This window comes from Mixophyes fleayi, chromosome 7, assembly GCF_038048845.1.
Source record: "Mixophyes fleayi isolate aMixFle1 chromosome 7, aMixFle1.hap1, whole genome shotgun sequence".
Lineage (NCBI taxonomy): Eukaryota > Metazoa > Chordata > Amphibia > Anura > Limnodynastidae > Mixophyes > Mixophyes fleayi.
In genome coordinates, this window is record NC_134408.1 from 151,946,970 (window position 1) to 151,967,796 (window position 20,827).

At 45.0% G+C, this 20,827-nt stretch overlaps 2 protein-coding genes across 3 annotated transcripts in view; both read left to right on the top strand.

Moving 5' to 3' along the window:
• Positions 1 to 5,829, top strand: part of HSPBAP1 (HSPB1 associated protein 1) — a 38,183-nt gene extending 32,354 nt beyond the window's left edge. The window contains exon 8 of the mRNA XM_075181173.1: positions 5,766 to 5,829. The gene's annotated coding sequence lies outside the window, so the exon portion shown is untranslated. The remainder of the gene's footprint in view (positions 1 to 5,765) is intronic.
• The window catches only part of IQCB1 (IQ motif containing B1), a 149,991-nt gene continuing 134,975 nt past the window's right edge, over positions 5,812 to 20,827 (top strand). The window contains exons 1-2 of one of the 2 annotated variants that reach the window (XM_075181170.1): positions 5,812 to 5,879; positions 14,990 to 15,145. In XM_075181170.1, the coding sequence (XP_075037271.1) occupies positions 15,045 to 15,145 (101 nt within the window). In that variant the 5' untranslated portion in view covers positions 5,812 to 5,879; positions 14,990 to 15,044. Of the gene's footprint in view, positions 5,880 to 14,383; positions 14,444 to 14,989; positions 15,146 to 20,827 lie in introns of those variants that run through there. The other variant, XM_075181169.1, reaches the window with a different exon arrangement.

The following is a 20,827-nucleotide window of genomic DNA, read 5'->3' on the forward strand; positions in this document are numbered from 1 at the left end:
TACCCACCTTCACTCCTCACATCCCCCTCCATACCCACCATCACTCCTCACCTCCCCCTCCATACCCACCATCACTCCTCAGCTACCCCTCCATACCCACCATCACTCCTCACCTCCCTCACCATACCCACCATCACTCCTCACCTCCCTCTCCATACCCACCATAACTCCTCACCTACCCCTCCATACCTACCATCACTCCTCACCTCCCTCTCCATACCCACCATAACTCCTCACCTACCCCTCCATACCCACCATCACTCCTCACCTCCCCCTCCATACCCACCATCAGTCCTCACCTCCCTCCCCATACCCACCATCACTCCTCACCTCCCCCTCCATACCCACCATCACTCCTCACCTCCCTCTCCATACCCACCATCACTCCTCAGCTACCCCTCCATACCCACCATCACTCCTCACCTCCCTCTCCATACCCACCATCACTCCTCACCTCCCTCTCCATACCCACCATCACCCCTCAGCTACCCCTCCATACCCACCATCACGCCTCACCTACCCCTCCATACCCACCATCACCCCTCACCTACCCCTCCATACCCACCATCACTCCTCAGCTAACCCTCCATACCCACCATCACTCCTCACCTCCCTCCCCATACCCACCATCACTCCTCACCTCCCCCTCCATACCCACCATCACTCCTTACCTCCCTCTCCATACCCACCATAACTCCTCACCTCCCTTTCCATACCCACCATCACTCCTCACCTCCCCCTCCATACCCACCATCACGCCTCACCTCCCCCTCCATACCCACCATCACTCCTCACCTCCCTCTCCATACCCACCATAACTCCTCACCTCCCCCTCCATACCCACCATCACGCCTCACCTCCCCCTCCATACCCACCATCACTCCTCACCTCCCCCTCCATACCCACCATCACGCCTCACCTCCCCCTCCATACCCACCATAACTCCTCACCTCCCTCTCCATACCCACCATTACTCCTCACCTCCCTCTCCATACCCACCATAACTCCTCACCTCCCTCTACATACCCACCATCACTCCTCACCTCCCTCTCCATACCCATCATCACTCCTCATCTCCCTCTCCATACCCACATCACTCCTCACCTCCCTCTCCATACCCATCATCACTCCTCACCTCTCCCTCCATACCCACCATCACTCCTCACCTCCCTCTCCATACCCACCATCACTCCTCATCTCCCTCTCCATACCCACCATCACTCCTCACCTCCCTCTCCATACCCATCATCACTCCTCACCTCTCCCTCCATACCCGCCATCACTCCTCGCTTCCCTCTCCATACCCACCATCACTCCTCATCTCCCTCTTCATACCCACCATCACTCCTCATCTCCCTCTCCATACCCACCATCACTCCTCACCTCCCTCCCCATACCCAAAATCACTCCTCACCTCCCTCTCCATACCCACCATAACTCCTCACCTACCCCTCCATACCCACCATCACCCCTCACCTACCCCTCCATACCCACCATAACTCCTCACCTCCCCCTCCATACCCACCATCACTCCTCACCTCCCCCTCCATACCCACCATCACTCCTCACCTCCCCCTCCATACCCACCATCACTCCTCACCTCCCTCTCCATACCCACCATCACTCCTCACCTCCCTCTCCATACCCACCATCACCCCTCACCTACCCCTCCATACCCACCATCACGCCTCACCTACCCCTCCATACCCACCATCACCCCTCACCTACCCCTCCATACCCACCATCACTCCTCAGCTACCCCTCCATACCCACCATCACTCCTCACCTCCCTCCCCATACCCACCATCACTCCTCACCTCCCCCTCCATACCCAACATCACTACTTACCTCCCTCTCCATACCCACCATATCTCCTCACCTCCCTCTCCATACCCACCATCACTCCTCACCTCCCCCTCCATACCCACCATCACGCCTCACCTCCCCCTCCATACCCACCATCACTCCTCACCTCCCCCTCCATACCCACCATCACGCCTCACCTCCCCCTCCATACCCACCATCAGTCCTCACCTCCCTCCCCATACCCACCATCACTCCTCACCTCCCCCTCCATACCCACCATCACTCCTCACCTCCCTCTCCATACCCACCATCACTCCTCAGCTACCCCTTCATACCCACCATCACTCCTCACCTCCCTCCCCATACCCACCATCACTCCTCACCTCCCTCTCCATACCCACCATAACTCCTCACCTACCCCTCCATACCCACCATCACCCCTCACCTACCCCTCCATACCCACCATAACTCCTCACCTCCCCCTCCATACCCACCTTCACTCCTCACCTCCCCCTCCATACCCACCATCACTCCTCACCTCCCCCTCCATACCCACCTTCACTCCTCACCTCCCCCTCCATACCCACCATCACTCCTCACCTCCCCCTCCATACCCACCATCACTCCTCAGCTACCCCTCCATACCCACCATCACTCCTCACCTACCCCTCCATACCCACCATCACTCCTCACCTCCCTCTCCATACCCACCATAACTCCTCACCTACCCCTCCATACCCACCATCACTCCTCACCTCCCCCTCCATACCCACCATCAGTCCTCACCTCCCTCCCCATACCCACCATCACTCCTCACCTCCCCCTCCATACCCACCATCACTCCTCACCTCCCTCTCCATACCCACCATCACTCCTCAGCTACCCCTCCATACCCACCATCACTCCTCACCTCCCTCTCCATACCCACCATCACCCCTCACCTCCCTCTCCATACCTACCATCACCCCTCAGCTACCCCTCCATACCCACCATCACGCCTCACCTACCCCTCCATACCCACCATCACCCCTCACCTACCCCTCCATACCCACCATCACTCCTCAGCTACCCCTCCATACCCACCATCACTCCTCACCTCCCTCCCCATACCCACCATCACTCCTCACCTCCCCCTCCATACCCACCATCACTCCTTACCTCCCTCTCCATACCCACCATAACTCCTCACCTCCCTCTCCATACCCACCATCACTCCTCACCTCCCCCTCCATACCCACCATCACGCCTCACCTCCCCCTCCATACCCACCATCACTCCTCACCTCCCTCTCCATACCCACCATAACTCCTCACCTCCCCCTCCATACCCACCATCACGCCTCACCTCCCCCTCCATACCCACCATCACTCCTCACCTCCCCCTCCATACCCACCATCACTCCTCACCTCCCCCTCCATACCCACCATCACGCCTCACCTCCCTCTCCATACCCACCATTACTCCTCACCTCCCTCTCCATACCCACCATAACTCCTCACCTCCCTCTCCATACCCACCATCACTCCTCACCTCCCTCTCCATACCCATCATCACTCCTCACCTCCCTCTCCATACCCATCATCACTCCTCATCTCCCTCTCCATACCCACATCACTCCTCACCTCCCTCTCCATACCCATCATCACTCCTCATCTCCCTCTCCATACCCACCATCACTCCTCACCTCCCTCTCCATACCCATCATCACTCCTCACCTCTCCCTCCATACCCGCCATCACTCCTCGCTTCCCTCTCCATACCCACCATCACTCCTCATCTCCCTCTTCATACCCACCATCACTCCTCATCTCCCTCTCCATACCCACCATCACTCCTCACCTCCCTCTCCATACCCACCATCACTCCTCATCTCCCTCTCCATAACCACCATCACTCCTCATCTCCCTCTCCATAACCACCATCACTCCTCATCTCCCTCTCCATAACCACCATCACTCCTCACCTCCCTCTCCATACCCACCATCACTCCTCGCTTCCCTCTCCATACCCACCATAACTCCTCGCTTCCCTTTCCATACCCACCATCACTCCTCACCTCCCTCTCCATACCCATCATCACTCCTCACCTACCCCTCCATACCCACCATCACTTCTCAACTCCTTGCCTCCTTTACTGCCTCTGCCTGAATGTCCTAAATAACAAGAAATTGCCTATGCCACAGGACTTAGTGACTTTGGTGGTCTGTCCATTACTTTGGGGATCTGTCCGTAGCTTGGACCACAGGTCATAGTGACATTGAGGTCGGTCTGTGGATTGTGACACAGGTCCTAGTGACTGTTCCAGGACATTCTGCACACAATATTCTATATCCCCCTCTTGTGGTTTTGCCATTTCGGTATATAACTCAATATGAATATCTGACCACGGTCACGTACAGGGTGTATGCTAAAAGAAAAAAAAATGGAAATGAAAAGGCCATTAACAAGGTTCCTCTATTAGTCTCATACATGCTGGAGCATTGTTCGCTGGTTTAATTCACTGACAATAAAAACGGGATTAGATTTCTGTGACCTTTCCATACCCCTGTGTTTGCATCATTAAATGCAGCTCGGAGATTGTGTCTTTCTACCTTTAACCTCCTCAGAGCCTGAGGCTGTAACGATGCAGCTTAGGTACCTTAGTGCCCTTTAATATAGCTCGGGAGAGGAAGGGTTAACCCTCCTGCCTGTTTTCCATATCTTGAATATCTCAGGCAGCAAGTTACTGAAGCACCGGTGAAGATGCCAAACTAAACAGGAGCAGCGATTGATAACACCCAGAGGACAATCAATGTCAGTGCTGTAGATGGTGGAGGGAGGGAAACATGCCTGGAATTAAATATGATTATTCACAGCACCCTCATCCGAACATTGCACCCGCTCAACCTCTTACCTTGTAAAGGGAATTGGAACATGAAATCCTTGTTTAGGTCCACAATATCGTTTATGTAAATGTTAATCCATTAATCCTGTGTTGAACTTCAAACAGTGATCAGAGTACAGCCTGTAAATGTCTATATTAGGGTTCTAGACATCTTGGTATTTAAGGGACAAGTGTATTAAAGATTACGCTTACTGTTAGGTTTAAAAGCAGCCCGATTGGCTTACCCTGGTAGAGCCAAATTCAGATTCTGATTCTCCAAGTGCCAAACAAACGAGACAAGCGGCTAAAATTGATTGCACAGAACATCACCAAGGGCCCTGATTGTCATGTACTTGGTTCTTTTATTTCCCAGACATTTTCATCTTGTGTCCACTACGCACATGCGTAATGTCTGTCAAAACATCTATAAGCTGTATACAAGATTATTTTATATATATGCAGCCTTTGTCTAAACATTGCCAACGTATTTATATAATACATGCCAACAAGGTAGCGGCACTTTTACCTGCTAATTTTATTTATTTTACACCCAAGTGTCCAACAATCCAGTTATGTTGTTTATAGGTAGACACACAGGATTAGCCAATGAGGACTTTGGCATGGTTATATGGTGATAGACCAACCTACCTGTAATGGCCGGGCCAAGCAACCAGAACTCTGCAGTGTAGCGTTCCATGTGTTTCACCAAATTAGCCCTAGATATGGTTATTCATCCTTTGTGCCTGCTCCTGTGCAGCCAGTATAAGTCTGTACGTTCCCACTATGTTAGCCATAGACAGATGGTTTCCTTGTGATATTGAGACTTGTTAAACATATACAGCGCCCCAGCTGATCCCAGAACAATGTGATATCCTGAACACAGGATTACACTGTGTCACACTTAGAGTTACTAACATGCATGAGACCTGGAGCTGCAGTACAGATCCATCCTTTGTGTGGCAGAAGCTGGTGTGTTATTCAGTGTAACGGTTTGCACAATGTCCTGGGGTGCAGGTGCGGTGATCATATGATGGACATATCTGGTGGTCTCTGTGTAAATGTGGATTATATTCACTGTCTGCTCTGTGACTTACAGGACTCGGATCACGAGGCTCGGGTGGAAGAAGCCATTACACGGACGGTGGTGTGTGCGTTCAAATCTGCGGAGAGCTCAGTCAGCGCCACAGACGACTGGCTTAACCCCACCGAGGTGAGTGCGTAGGGCCGAGCGAGAAGAGGAACGAGAACTATTAGATATCTATACTAAATAAGTGACCTCGTCCTTGCACAGTCCCCACTGAATAGACACAGTTGCCCTTTGTCAATGACCCAGTTCACATACCCTTTGCGCATGTGGTTTTACCCAAACCCCATTGTCAACTTCACGTACCCCGCTGCCTTTTGCCAAGACACAGTTGCCCTGGTGTTATCCCCCAATAGACCCCATAGTACAGGCACCATTATTAGTATTATACTTATTATTATATTATGTGAAAATCCAATTGCACAAACTCCTTTGCTCACCCTTTTGGCCACTACATGGACCCAATTGCATAGGTGCCAATAACCACACTACAGCTCCCATTGTTGGCTATATAGACCCAATGCTCACTACACAATCCACATTGCATAGAATCCATTGGCCTTTTATAGATCCCATAGCACAGACCCCATCAAAGAGCCTGCAGCACAGACCCCATCTGTGAATTCTTTGACTCATTTCGGAGATACAACTACACAGACGCCATAGTACAGAGCTCTTTACCCCCTGTATATACCCAATGGGGCAGCACAAACCCCAAAGGCAGCAATGGACATCTAGGAAGATACTGAGCACCAGAGTAGGATTATGTGATTACATGGCTATCCACAGTACACTATTTCATAGACATTTATTTTGCTTTAGTATAATAATAAGTCTCTTTTTATCTATAATTGCTGATCTCAATAGAGTCTGATTCAGGAGTATAACAATAATGAGTGATGTATTAAACACTCTTTTTGCATGTACCTGGTTTCATGGTTGCAAAGAAATCTCTATAGATTTATGCCAGATATTAAGAAAACACAGCAATAAACTTTTATTCAAGAGATCAGCAGTGGGATCATCCAGGTATTGTAGTTAATTAAAATAGCTCTTCTTGCACCAGCTGTGATTTTCTTTCATTCATAGTAATAGTACAAATTGTCCACGTAAATATATCACAGAAGATTTATCAGAGTAAAACACAGAAAGGTTCAGACACAGAAACTTGGGATGGTTTTGATTACACAGAACTTGGACGGGGAGGGGGCGAGAGTTGCATTTGTCCCCTAGAAGAAAAAGAATATGCTGATCCAGTCGGCAGACTGAACTCTGGAAGAATATAAATACAGGAACAGTGGTCTAGGCAGTTTTGTGGAGTAATGCGGGGCCAGCGGAGCTCGGCACATTAACCCTTTGGTGGCTTCACTCATCCCATCTCTTCCTGTGTCCGCAGGACGAGGCGACATCTCATGAGACAAACCTGCTGTATGTAAACAGAGCCGTCTCTGCCTGCACAGATCACAGGAAGAAGAACGCCAGCGACCCAGAGAAGCCGGAAAAGAAGAAGAGGAAGGTGGATAGAGACCAATGCATGGACGGCACTTCCTTTGGCCAGCATCTTGTCCCTGTTCTACCTGTATCGGCTGGTTTTAATACAAGAGAAACGAATTGCACCGTGGCAAGGACAGAGTCGCAGCTTCCAAGAGCGGCAGAAGAGGATCATACAGATGGCGACGTGATGTGCACGCCTAGCGCCAATTTAGCAGAACAGTCAGACTCCATAACCAGCGATGAGTTGCTGGACTGCTTGGTGAACCCACAAGTCGTCTGCTTGGTGGCTCAGCTCTTGTTGAATAGGAGGTCGTACAGGTAGTCTCAGGAATGGCCACCAGGCCTGTACTCTAACATCCACATCTTGCATTAAACAACGATTATTTTGTGACATCTAGATCTTACAAAGTTGACAATAAGTGTTAGGTGTCCCAGTAGCCCTGGGCTCTGTATTTTGGGTGAATCTTCCACCTCTGCACGTCCGTTATCATCCACATGTCTATTTTTTAGGGTCCTACACGTCGATGCTGCTGTAGAACAGGGTCATATCTTCTTATGTCTGAAAGTATTTGTCTCCTATGTCTGTTAATATTACTCTGATTATTTTTTTTTTCCTGGAATTATTATAATCTTATAATATAATATTATAATCACTTCTTCATTAATTTATTATTTTCAGTTAAAGTTAATAGGTGGAGGTACCCCGTTGAACCTGCCTTAGGTACCCCTGAGGTTTCATGTATCACAGGTACAGAATCCTTGGTAGGGGTTTCACTGGGTAAAAACATACATTATACCTTGTATATCTTGGGATTTCTCCCAAAAGGACGGCTCTGTTCCTCAATCATTCCCCTAATATTATAACTAGCAGACAGCCTGGAGTACACTGTATTCATGTTATTGCACGATACATGAGATTTCTTGCCAGGAAGCGATTTACATTTGTTGCTGTTTGTCTATGTATAATTCATGTTCTGGAGGTTTTAAGTAATTAATATTTAGCATTATAATAAAAACGGAATGAATGCGCCGAGTACCCTAATTATCTTTTAAAATGAAGTTTTTGTATAACCCGTGTCCTGGAGTCTGCTTAATCCGCAGTTATATCTGATTACTCACAACGGCGACTCATTGTGTGTGTTATAATAAATAAACAACGCAAATAACCCCAAATCCTTAATAATTAACCTAATCTAAGAGGCCCTGAAGGCACTTGGTAATCACTCATAAGAGAATAAAGCAACGCTCGCATAACAACACCAGACACAATGTTGCAGCATTAAATTAATATTTATAATCTATAACAATGGTGAAAAGATCATTACATGCGTGATACCTTTATAGCCCAGGCTCAGGGGGTTTTGTAGGCAAAATTATCTCACATTTCACCATTAATATGAACTATATTTATATTTTTATTGAGGTGACATTATCTAGCAGCTGTCAGGGTTAATCTGACCTATTTTGTATGGGTTTTATTTTTTAATAGTTTGGCCTTGGCATGAAATAAATATTGATTACGTAGTATTATGTATGTGTTGGTTGATTGTCCTATCAGCGATTGCAGCGCCCCTACTATGTTCCTTCCTTAGGTTTTCTTCACCCTTATGCGTTACTGTCGTCTTGTACTGTAATCAGTATAAAGCAGATTTTAGAAACAGCTATTTGCATTGGTTGCTGCTTATTTCAAGCCTCTGAAACTCCGCCCCATTAGGGGGAGGGGGCATCTCTTTATAGTTTCTCCTAAGTGTCTGTTAGAAAAAACACATTATTTCCCTGACACATTGAAAGTTTGTGAGATATTTCTTCTTGTAGGTTACAGTGAGGATCTAACAAGCCATCTTTATCCCTCCCAACCGTGGCAATATTTTGGGGAGGGATTTCTCATCGGGGCCTCCGCCCATTACCTGAAACTGGGAGCCGAACTATGCTATTTATCTAAATAATAGCCAGTATTGTTTTCTTTAGTTTTTCCTCTACAGCGCTTGGGTTCAAAAGTGATTGTTTTTTTTCATTGCATCTGGAGGATCAGTATTGGGAAGGTTTGGCGTCAGCGGTGGGATAGGCTGGAAGTCACTGGTTAGTGGAACTGGTAAGGTCAGAAATGGAAGGGATTGAAGTTCAGCAATGGGAGTTGGTGAAGTTCAAGGTGGTAGGGACTGGAGGTTAGAAGGAGCTGTAGTTCAGCAGTGGGAAGGATTGGGGTCAGCGGTGGGATAGGCTGAAGAACACTGGTGGGAGGATCACTGTGAGAAAATTAACTCTATGGAATGACCTTAATATTTTAAATAACCTTGGATAGAAAACTATCTCCCAGCACCCCAGAATTAAGTCACCATCACCTGCTAATTCCCCAGGGTAGAGAGAAACGTCTATGTGGAAACTAGCCACCTAGGAATAACACGTTTGGTGAGAGCTATCAGATGCCAAATCATGGACTGCCAACATGGAGCGGGATCCCACTCATCTCTCGCCATTCCCATAAACCAGACCCTCTATCCTGTGTTTACAGCCAGCCTCATAACCATTCCTGGTTACAAACACACATGTAAGCCATCTAGGGAACACGTGTATCCATTATGTAATGTATAATGCTTCCGTTGTTTTAAATGGAAAACCAGGACACACTGGTTACTTGAAGTTTTCCTTAGAGATACCAAATAAGGTTGTACAGTTGTTAGTTTTGGTGTATCGGTGTAACCATGAATTACAAGTCAGCATTGTCAGTTAAAGATTTAGGGTGGAAAGAAAGGGGACTGTCCTGGGGGAAATAACGTACCCCCTAATGTCACATATAAGGGTATTATAGGCCACAGGGCCAGTTTTATTTAAATAATAATGTGGTACATAATTTGGGGTTCGGTTGAGGCAAGGGTTTTGTTCTGTTACAAAGTGATCTGTATACTTTGGGTGGAGCGTTAGGGTAGGGACGGGCTCCTGGCTCTTCCCCTCACAATATCCAAACCTCCACTGAACCCATTGATGCAGAACGGTCGTCCTCGATACATTGTAACAGGTCAGATTTAAGGGGTCTCTCTGATTGGCCCCAGAATGCCCGGTGAATGAGCTACTGGCTCTGTCTGTGTTCTGCTGAGGTAACATTTCTATCTGAATTATTGGTGTAATGTAAAGATCTATCCCACATAACCTAGCATGCTTTCACCAGTATAGCAAGGTGGTGGTACCCCCTTAATGTGGCACCCCATTTAGGTACTGAGCCCCCTCTGCTGTAAAACTTGTTGCACGGGTCTCTCTTTATATATAGAAAACTATCACCTAATATTGGATTGGGAGTGGTGGTAATATTGTGATGTAAGGGAGATGACATTGAAGTTCCCTCTTTAATGACCATTATAATCACCTGGACACTGACTTTCCGCAGCAGATTATTATTAGCTATAAAAGCATCATGATCTTTGTCTTTATAAGTCATTTATTGTAGTAGCAGCCAGCATCGCACATCACTGTGTTAGTGTAAGACACAACAAACTGTATAAAGGGCACAAAGTGTCCTGCGTTGTTCATGTCACATGGCGGACGTGCAGCCAATCATCCGATCAATACACAGCCGGTAGAGAGAGGTCTTTCTTTAATCCTCATTGCACAGTTCTTGCTTTAAGCTTCTGCCTAGTTTTACATCATGATTTCACCAAATTTTTGTTCGCAGACACATATTGTGAGTAGATCACATTCATATCTGAGCGATTATTTTTTCCATAATTATATTTGGCATTGATAACGATGTAGACCACCATTGTTTGTCTATTTGCCCACTGGGAGGGCGATGTTTCATTCATGTTCTGGATTCTATTAAACTTTTTATTCATCAGAAGAGACAACGTGGCAGCTTTCATTCATAATACACAACATGTTCTTTGCACAGTAGCTGCTTCACGGGTTTATTGCGCAATTAAAAGTAAATAAAGTACGTGTTCCATTTATTCCTTTTGAACATTATGAATTATAGGTTAGTCACACTCAGAGATGACTCTATGGGGCCTATTTATGAAAGGTTTCCCCCTCTGGTGTATCTTCCTATAATCTGAGATAACCGGGACAAACGGTACTGGACTGTTTACCATAACCCTGCTTGATAAAGCCGAGAACTCTTCTTTCGTAACGTTCCACGGCTGTCAGCTGACGTTTACCTTGTCCAAAGCAATATGGCGGCTCCCAGTCATGTTACATACAAATATGCACATAAATGTTTTCGTACCAAACATTTTACTGAGCATTTAAATCAATTTACATGCAAATGAATATTGTGACTCTGACATATGTCACTTTAATAATCCAGCATCAGACTTAGAATCTTTCTCTATTTCTCCTTGTCTCCTGTACCTCCTGGTATCTCTCAGCAATAACACCGTGATTCTTGCAGTCTGCACCGACCGTCACAGCTGTGCTGCCCAGCAGTCATTCATTACACGTTCCCTTAATTCTGTGCCATACAGCGGCAGACACCCCCCTGGCGAGGAGACGGAATCTTCCATCCGGAACAAGGCCTTGGGGTGCACAGGTGCTGTGTGAGATATTGAGAAACAGCTCAAATATTTCTACTGGCAAATAAACCTCAACTTCTCTATTCCCAGGCTCAATCCAATCATAATTTTGTAAGTCTCTGCTCGCCGTCGCCTGTCATGAAGATAATATATAGCAGTACGGTTACAGGAGAGGCCCGAAGAACAATTTGTTTCCAGATGACGGTGAGTGTGTGTCTGTGGGACACGCTCTCTCTGAAGCCAGCGCTGTTCCACTCTCTGTTCGCCCAAATTCATTCTATAAGTGAGAATTGTGTTGTGTCGCGGGAGGCCACACGCGGCGACCAGTCTTCGGCTCTCTCCTCAGCAGGGATTTTCTGACGCTCTGGACAAAGTTTTATTAGAGTTTTAAATAATGTTCTCCTCGTACAGTCAGTCAGCTTGTGATCAGAGAGAACCTGCATCATTCATGTGGCAATTTTGTATAACATGACATAGAACGGTTTTCTTTTTCTCATAATATCAGTTATCTTTTATATTTATGTGTGACACAATAAACCTCTTCTCCTTGCTTCATCTAATCCAGGTTGCTGTAAGTCCTGTTAAATAACCCATCACCGACTTACTATGGCAGCGTTATTAACATTTTATCTGGTTAATTCTCCTTTGCTCACTGCCCCTTTACCCCGCCAGTGCAGGTGACATTTTATGCAAATGAGTGGGTGGATACAGTTTCTGCAGGTAGTGTGAAAGAAATAATGACCCTTGATTAGATGTGGCTCTATAGGGGGATAACAAACAGCTTTCTCAGCCCATTTCTGTTATCCATTTTTTTCGGTCTGTACTAAGAAGCATTGGTGCTTACTAATTATACGAGCAGCAGATCTTCTCTGCCCTCTACTGAAGCTCTCCGATATAACATCCCCCCTCCCCCCATTGTTAACAAAATCCTCCCTGGGAATACAGGTTGGTACATATTTTAAGTGGTGCCCCTATAATTAACAAGTACCAGAGCATGTATTTAAATGAGCACCTGGGAGGCGTTTCATAAGGTTCCACCATGAACTACGCCCCCCAGGTAAGGCGAAGGAAGAGCAGACAACTACCTGATGCTCTACAACCAGCGAGCATTATGGTGTCGGTAAGGGGGGGGAGGGGGTCCTTCAGTTCTGGGACCCCCAGCACAGGGTGGATTTATATAGAGAGAGATGAAGAAAATGTAAATTCATGGTTATGTTTTGGTTTGCGTTACCGGAATAATAAAGAATAGGATCATATAAGTTTCATTACTTAAGTGGTGCCCAGAATAAAGCATCCTAGTGGCTCCTAGGGACTAAAGAAACTTCATTCTACTGGACTGTCCCAGTTTTCAGTGTAAATAAATTGGGGGCCCTGAGTGAGATACTTTTGTCAGCCAAAAAAATATGGAACATTAAGAACATTTCATTTCTGATGTAGATCTTGGCAATCGCTGACTGTGCTTTTTTTTTTTTTTTTGCCAGATTTAATATGTTTTTGAAACAATAAATCTTCTTTTAAATAAATTGGCCCAGGGACACGTTGCACAACAGGCAGAGTATCCTGTGATTGATGGCAGATAAATTGTTACAGGACAGAAACTTAGATACACATTTCATAAATCAAATCACAAAAGCAAATTTGTCTACTCGTATTCATGCAAAACTCTGACACAAATGGAGTAATGTCTGAACCTCAGTTGAAGCTATAATGAATGAGGACACCCGGTTCCATTATCAGAGAGCAGGGGGTGAGTAGAACCTGTGCCATCTAATTAAGGTGTCAGTGTGATCAGATCTCTCCTCTCTCGCGGATGTCCGGCAGAGGTCTCCGGTACCGTGGTGTAAAGGGATCGTCTTCAAACAGTAGGACCCCACCAATGTAACAATATAGAGGAATAATGGTGTATGAACGTCCACCAAAACACACCAAAAAAGGTGGATCTGTTCCTTCTTTCTCCCCGCTAAGAATCAATGTTTTGCTGGTCTCTGGGGAGCCTGACAGCGCTGGAGTTTGATTGCCTTATCTGTGTGGAGTTTGTATGTTCTCCCTGTGTTTGCGTGGGTTTCCTCCGGGTGCTCCGGTTTCCTCCCACACTCCAAAAACATACTGGTAGGTTAATTGGCTGCTAGCAAAAATTGACCCAAGTCTCTCTCTGTCTGTCTGTGTATGTGTGTGTGTCTGTATTATCGAATTTAGACTGTAAACTTTAATGGGGCAGGGACTGATATGAATGAGATCTCTGTACAGCGCTGCGGAATTAGTGGCTCTATATAAATAGATGATGATGATGACAGATACATGGAATATCTCACTAGTAAATATTAGCGCTCTTATTTTGTATACAGGTCTTCTAGAATTGTGGTGACGCAATGTTATAGCTTTTTATGTAAAGGTTTTTTTAAAAAATATTTATTTGTTCTTTTGTTTATTATTATTTTCTGCACAAAACTATGAGCAGATTTGTATGTTGAGTGTTCTCTGCTGTCAGATCCCCTCTGTCACCTTAGCTGGAGATTTCTGGCTATGCAAACCTAACCTCATTGTGCCGTAATGTTATTTATTAACTGATTCATCGGGGGGCAGGGATAATATAGCTGTGGGTTAATAGAAAACCCAATTTGTGTCTAGATGAAGGATTCTCAGCGTCTGGGAGGACAGAGGGGCAGCAGCAGGACGCCGGCCAGCAAATGTCTGGTATTATTTCCATGTGAATGTAATGTGTTTTTCTGCCTCCTGGGGGGGTATACGGCTGAAACACAAGAATAAGTTGTAGCCCTCCGCTTTCCCCGGTGCTATCAATTCACTGCACTATTAATAAGAACTCTTTTAAGACCTTGAACCCTGCCGTTGTATTTCAATTTCCATGCTGCAAACAGGGCCGACTTCATAATGAAGTGACAGAGGGAAAGAACCATATTGTGCATTAACTTCTTTATGAGTCATTGCCAAGTATCTCATTAGGTGACAGCAAAAAGACTTCACGTTACTCCAGCACAATTAATGCAACATTTAAAGTGCACCCACCTCTCGCCCTCACGGCCTGTTTGTGAGCATTATATACCAGAACGCGGACTCGCAACTGCGTTTAGTGATGTCATCGGTTCCAAGGGAACTGAGTGGCTACATTGACGGGAATATTGGTTCAGGCCATGAAACGGATGCCTTCGTTGTGTTAAGGTGACTGACCTTAAAGCCAGGACGATTGTAACAGCCTGAATTGTTCTTTCTTTGTATTTTCAGGCGTTAAAAAGTGTCCGAGGGATTAACTGATCTATGTTGAGCTTCAAAGTCCTACATGCAGCTTGGTTTTCAAGCCTACATAAGCAACGGCCCTTACTGCACTCCAAGCCGCAGAGTCCTGGGATGTAAATGGACTAGAGGTACCCCGAGCGGAAGGTAGATGAGATGTTTTAATAAATAGAATTTACTTATAGTAATACAGATTCCGCACTATTTATGCTGGCTAGTATTCCTCAATGTCAATTTCCTAGTCCTATGACGCACTTTTCACTCTATTCTTGTAGGACAATAGGAATTTGATATATCATGGTGGCTCAGTGGTCAGCACTTCTGCCTCACAGCACTGGGGTCATGAGTTCGATTCCCGACCATGGTCTTATCTGTGTGGAGTTTGTATGTTCTCCCAGTGTTTGCGTGGGTTTCCTCCCACACTCCAAAAATATACTAATAGTTTAATTGGCTGCTATCAAATTGAACCTTGTGTGTGTTAGGGAATTTAGACTGTAAGCTCCAATGGGGCAGGGACTGATGTGAGATCTCTGTACAGTGCTGCTATATAAATAAATGATGATGATGATGATACATGTAGGTAAGTGCACCCTGTTAGTAAATATCCTATATAGCGGCATATAAATGGTTATACATAACTCATTCACTGAACTGTTTCATATATAAGATGCAATAAATGAGCTGTGAGCTGGTTACTGTGATTGTGGCCGGGAGTAAGGAAATTACAGTGATTACACGGCTTATCCTGACAGGTGAAATGTCACAGCTTGGAGTTCTAATCAAAGCCGCTAATTTAATGTTCACAAAGAGCAGAGAGCGTTGTGAGTATTGGCCCCATGTAATCCCTCCATGCTTAGTGGGCACTGAAGAAAAGACAAAATATATAACTGTGATCTTAGCCGAACACTCTTAATGGTTTTCATGATTAAGTGATTAATTTAGCAGCTATACTTAACATTCAGAAAAAAACTCTGGTTCAATCCTTGAAGCAAAACTAAAGTGATTTTGTTTCAGTTTGTTTGAAATGATCAAAATCAGTGTTCATAGAAGTGTAATGAGACCATTACTTACAATGTTTGCAAATGTTCCTGCTACTGGCGCTGTCTTCTCCTGACAACGTGCCCAATCTGCTCTTTATTCTTTTTTTATTTTTTTGAAAAGTAAATTTTTATTGAAGTTTTCAAAAACAACATAGGTGCCAAAAGGAGAAATTATATGACACATGTGAAACACATCACTTTAAAAAAAAAAAAGTAATGGAAGAGAACACAACAGCACAAGGCAGGTGGACATGCTATTGTTAGGAAACGGGAATGTTGAAGGGGGAGACAAACAGTGGGGGAAAAGGGATTTGGGGAGGAAGAGAGGGGTTTACCACATATTATTCCATGAATCAGATGATAAAGAAGAGGAATAGTGATATGCAAAGCTATGAGGTGTAATTAAGCTATCTATAACTACCATTTAAAAGTGTAAAACATTCCAAGTCTGTAAAGAACATTTGTTCTGGGAAAGGAAAAGTGTCAAACGGTTGTTAATGGGGGTTCAGCATTGAAGTAGTTCATCCAAGAAGACCACGTATTTTGCTGATGGCAACTGAGAGCGAGAGGGGGGAAGTATTTTTCCAATGAACGGCAATTAAACATTTAGCTGCATTTACCATATGACCAATGAGGTTTTGTATGGGTCGGGTAATGCCAAGAAGCCGTCTGGGGAGAAGGGAGTAAAGAGTCTACTCTTTCATGGTACTGACCACGATTCCTCCTTCTGACCACTCAGTGGTGGTTCTGTATAATGACGTCACGTACAGGGCTGTACATGTGGATGCAAACTATGGGCCTCTTTTCATGCTCTGAATGTAGGTGTAAATATTCTGTCGCAAACATTGTGAACTTATGTATGTCAAGTTCCAGGTATCTCAAAATACAGAAGTATTTCTATGTCAGGCATAGAAATGCGTGTACTTACCTCTAGTGTAGAAATGTGGCACAGAGAAGAGCCACAACGAGCAAGACAGAAGAGAAGAAATCAGAAGTAAGAAGGTGATAGGTAAATGAAGGGGAGCAAAAGTAGTACGATGGACGTGCAGCAGTGTGAGTGGTTATTTAGGGATGGGCCCCACTGCTTTGCCTGGGGGCCTATAATGCTGTTAATATGGCCCTGCCCGATAGTGTGGATCTGTTGAAGGAGCCATCTCCGGGGGTCTCCGTATACACTCCCGCTAATCTTTCAGGGGAAATAGCTGAAATGTAGCCCCGGTATCATGACGTGTTTGCTAGAACCTTTGCAAAAAGTGCGTGATCTATATTAATTGATAGTGGTTTTAATGGCGCAGTCAGGTGGTGTGTTTGGCCCTGGAAGGATTGTAATGTGCACTTATGCCTCTGTCTGACACTCACATATTTAGGTTATTGGGCTATTGAACGCCTTGGCTATTAGTGTAGTATTCCGAGGAGGTATGTCTGATGGTGTGCTGTGATAGGGCTCATGCACTAAGATACGGGAGCTGTAGTGCTGATAGATCATTCGCTATGTCCGTTTGGTGTTGGTTGGGATAAAATAAATAGTAGCTGCACTTGGAAGGGTCAAAAATGGAAGATTACATCCATGAACATAATGGATGACAGTAAATGAGAATAAAGTGCAATAAAGTTTCCATAAAGTGCCCTTTAGTCACCGCAGAGATGTAGTAACAGATACATATACCGGTGTTTTGTCATTATATCGCTACTCGACCTTTTTCTATGGTCAAATGTAGTTTCTGTTGGTATCAGTGATACAGCTTGTTGCCATTCAGCTTCTCTCCCTTGCTGGACAGTTTAAGATGAGAGATTTTTCCCCTGTGAGCAGCAAACGCCAAGTCCTCTAGCTAAAGAAAAGAAAAGCTGCATAGCTCCGTCCACCCCTAAAAGATTCTGTACTTCCATAGATTTGGAGCGACCTTCTGTGATAACACCTTATCCAGCCTGTCCCTCGTTTCTCACAAAATGTGGAGCATAACATGCATTTTTTATAGCTATGTTTTTTGTTCCCCAACTCACCAGAGTACAACTGCAGTGTCCAATTATATGTGGATAAGGAGACATTGTAGCTCATTGTAAATATGTATATTGTTTATGGTATCTTGATGATATTGCAGTGAAGCTGTTATACATTGTCCTAAAAGTGAAGTCAATCTGTATTGATTGGACGCTGACTGACTGCTCCGCCTTTCAATAGTGCAGTGGCTCTTGGTAGAGCAATCTCTCGTCCCTGATAGTTTATTTTTTTCCCCCAACATGGATAAAAAGCTGGATGAAAGAAGATGATGGGCCCTGGATTTAGATGAACATGTTTTTATTTCACAATATTTTTTTTGGTGGCGCTCTAGAGGTCCCAGTGGGCCCTGGATGCACCAGCATCCTGTGGCAACCATGGGTTATCTGGCACCTCTGGTCGGGAGTTGGCACAACATGTGACAATCTTGACAATGTCCATTGAATGCCGCAAAAAGAGTTAACAGCTCTGGTAGATCCTGGGGGTTCAGGATATATGTCCAGTCTAGATCTGATAGTGGCTTCTTATCTCCATAACATTCTGTATTTCTGTTCAGCTGACTTTGTAATCTTATTTATTATCTGATTTTGTATACAGGGCGTACACCGAGTATTTTATTGAAATGGTCTCAGCGAGGACAGGGTGTGATTTATGGATAGACTCGCTCAACACTCCACAGTATGAATAGAATTATAAGGACGATGCATCATGTTGTGGGTGAAATCTATCAACTGCTGCTTGCTCAAACATGAGATCGCGGCTAGTGCTACACAGCGAGTCTGTACAGTGTGTATTATCACACATCTCTGGGCAGATTAAGTACCAGTTCTGGGTACTGGGCACTACAGTAATGCTAAACAGTTTCTCTGACCCTAGTTACATGCAAATGAATAAGTAACTTCTATCTCATATATCCTGTCTCAGGTCTGAACATGAGATGATCGGATCAGTGAGCACTTTGTCCGGATGCTGGATCGTAAATCGCCCCTTCCAACTGTGCATGGAGAATGACCGTCGGGGTAGGTGGGAAATACACCCCCTATTGGCTATTGCCAATGTCCTATCATCATCACCATTTATTTTTATAGCGCCACCAATTCTGCAGGGTTCTACAGAGAATATTTTGTCATTCACATCAGTCCTTGCCCCACTGGAGCTTGCAGACTAAATACAGTACATACAGACACACACAGACACACATTCACACACTAGGGTTCATTTTGTCAGCCAGTTAACCTACCAGTATGTATTTGCAGTGTGGGAGGAAACCGGAGCACCTGGAGGAAACCCACGCAAACACGGGGAGAACATAAAAACTGATTTGGATCCTCTCTGGTCCTTGATCTGCACCTATATTTCCGTCAAGGTGCCAAGTGTGTTTATGAGGGTTGTTGTCGGAATAGTCCTGTACATATAAAATATCTGATTATTATATATTTTGTGAGATGCTTATTTAATTGTGTTGTGTATTCTGTCTGATCTAAAAAAAAATAATGAAGACACTGAACAATTAGAAAAATGATTGGAGCTGTCCCATGTCATAGAGTCTGTATTAAAAGTCTGGAATCAGCAACAAATGACTTTGCTCAGGTATTTAATGCTCGGTTCAGATACAGACGAGATGCAATTTCTCCAAAATATCCGCTCTTCTAACAGAGAACTTTCACAATAATTAATGACTTACAGTTTACTGTATTTTCCAGCAGCCTCCAGGAGTTAAATATGACCTTTCTCTGCGGTTAGTTTGATTTATTAAAATATTGTTGTTGTAAGATGACAAGTCACAACCAGATTTATAGGGCCGATATTATAATTACATTTCCTAGCAACCGAATGTAAATTCTAAGTGCTCCAAATAAGTATCTGAATATCAAGTTAGTTGGACTCGGCACAGACATCAGTAAACAGCTCATGTAAATATATTAGATGGGAGAAAACTTTCATTATTCTTTTGGCGCGGGCGCGAGCTGTCGCCATTATTTCTGCTGATTCTAAACATGCATGTAAGCATACCCTCAGACTTGTAGCTGTTCAGAATCAAGGGTTTGTGCGCACACCGATACATGCCCGCACAGTAAGGGTGTGTGGGAACGCTACATGGAGGCGTGTTCGTGAAATGTTTCAACATGCCCCCTAGTCCTCTTGTACTCCCCTAAAAACACCCCTTTAAGCTAGTCAGCAGGCACCCCTCCCAAGTGTCCTGGAGTCAGGAGGACAGTAAGGCAAGGTTGAGCCCATGAGGATGGGGGCATAATTCAAATTTACAACAATTAAAATATATTGTGTTTCATCTCCATAAAACATCACTGATAAGGTATAAAGACACTTTATTTATAGCAGGAAGCTCTCAGTGCAGGTTTTCCAGATCTTCCTGCTGGAGCACAGGTGTATTCATTACTGACTGACACATTGTAGCAGATCCACAGCTGGTATAATTATTTCACTTGTCATCTGGAAACATGCTTTGTCCTCCCTGACAGCCGGATTGGGAAACTGACTTATACTGTATAAGGCTTTTAAAACTACATGTCCAAACTCATCAGTGATGTCATAAAAAAAATATATATAGGGGAATGGGGTGTACAACAGTCACTAGTTCTATGTAATTCTTATCTGCCCCAATGCTGCTGTGAGATCTCAGAAGCCCTCCCACTCTTCTCCCGTTACGTGGATGACAAGTTTCATTGATAGGCTGGGTGTGCAATTGACCAATGTATTGCTGGGTTTAAACAGTTTGGGCCTCGTGTAAAGTTGTATGTATGTCTGTTATTTTAGCAATGATGATGATGGCAA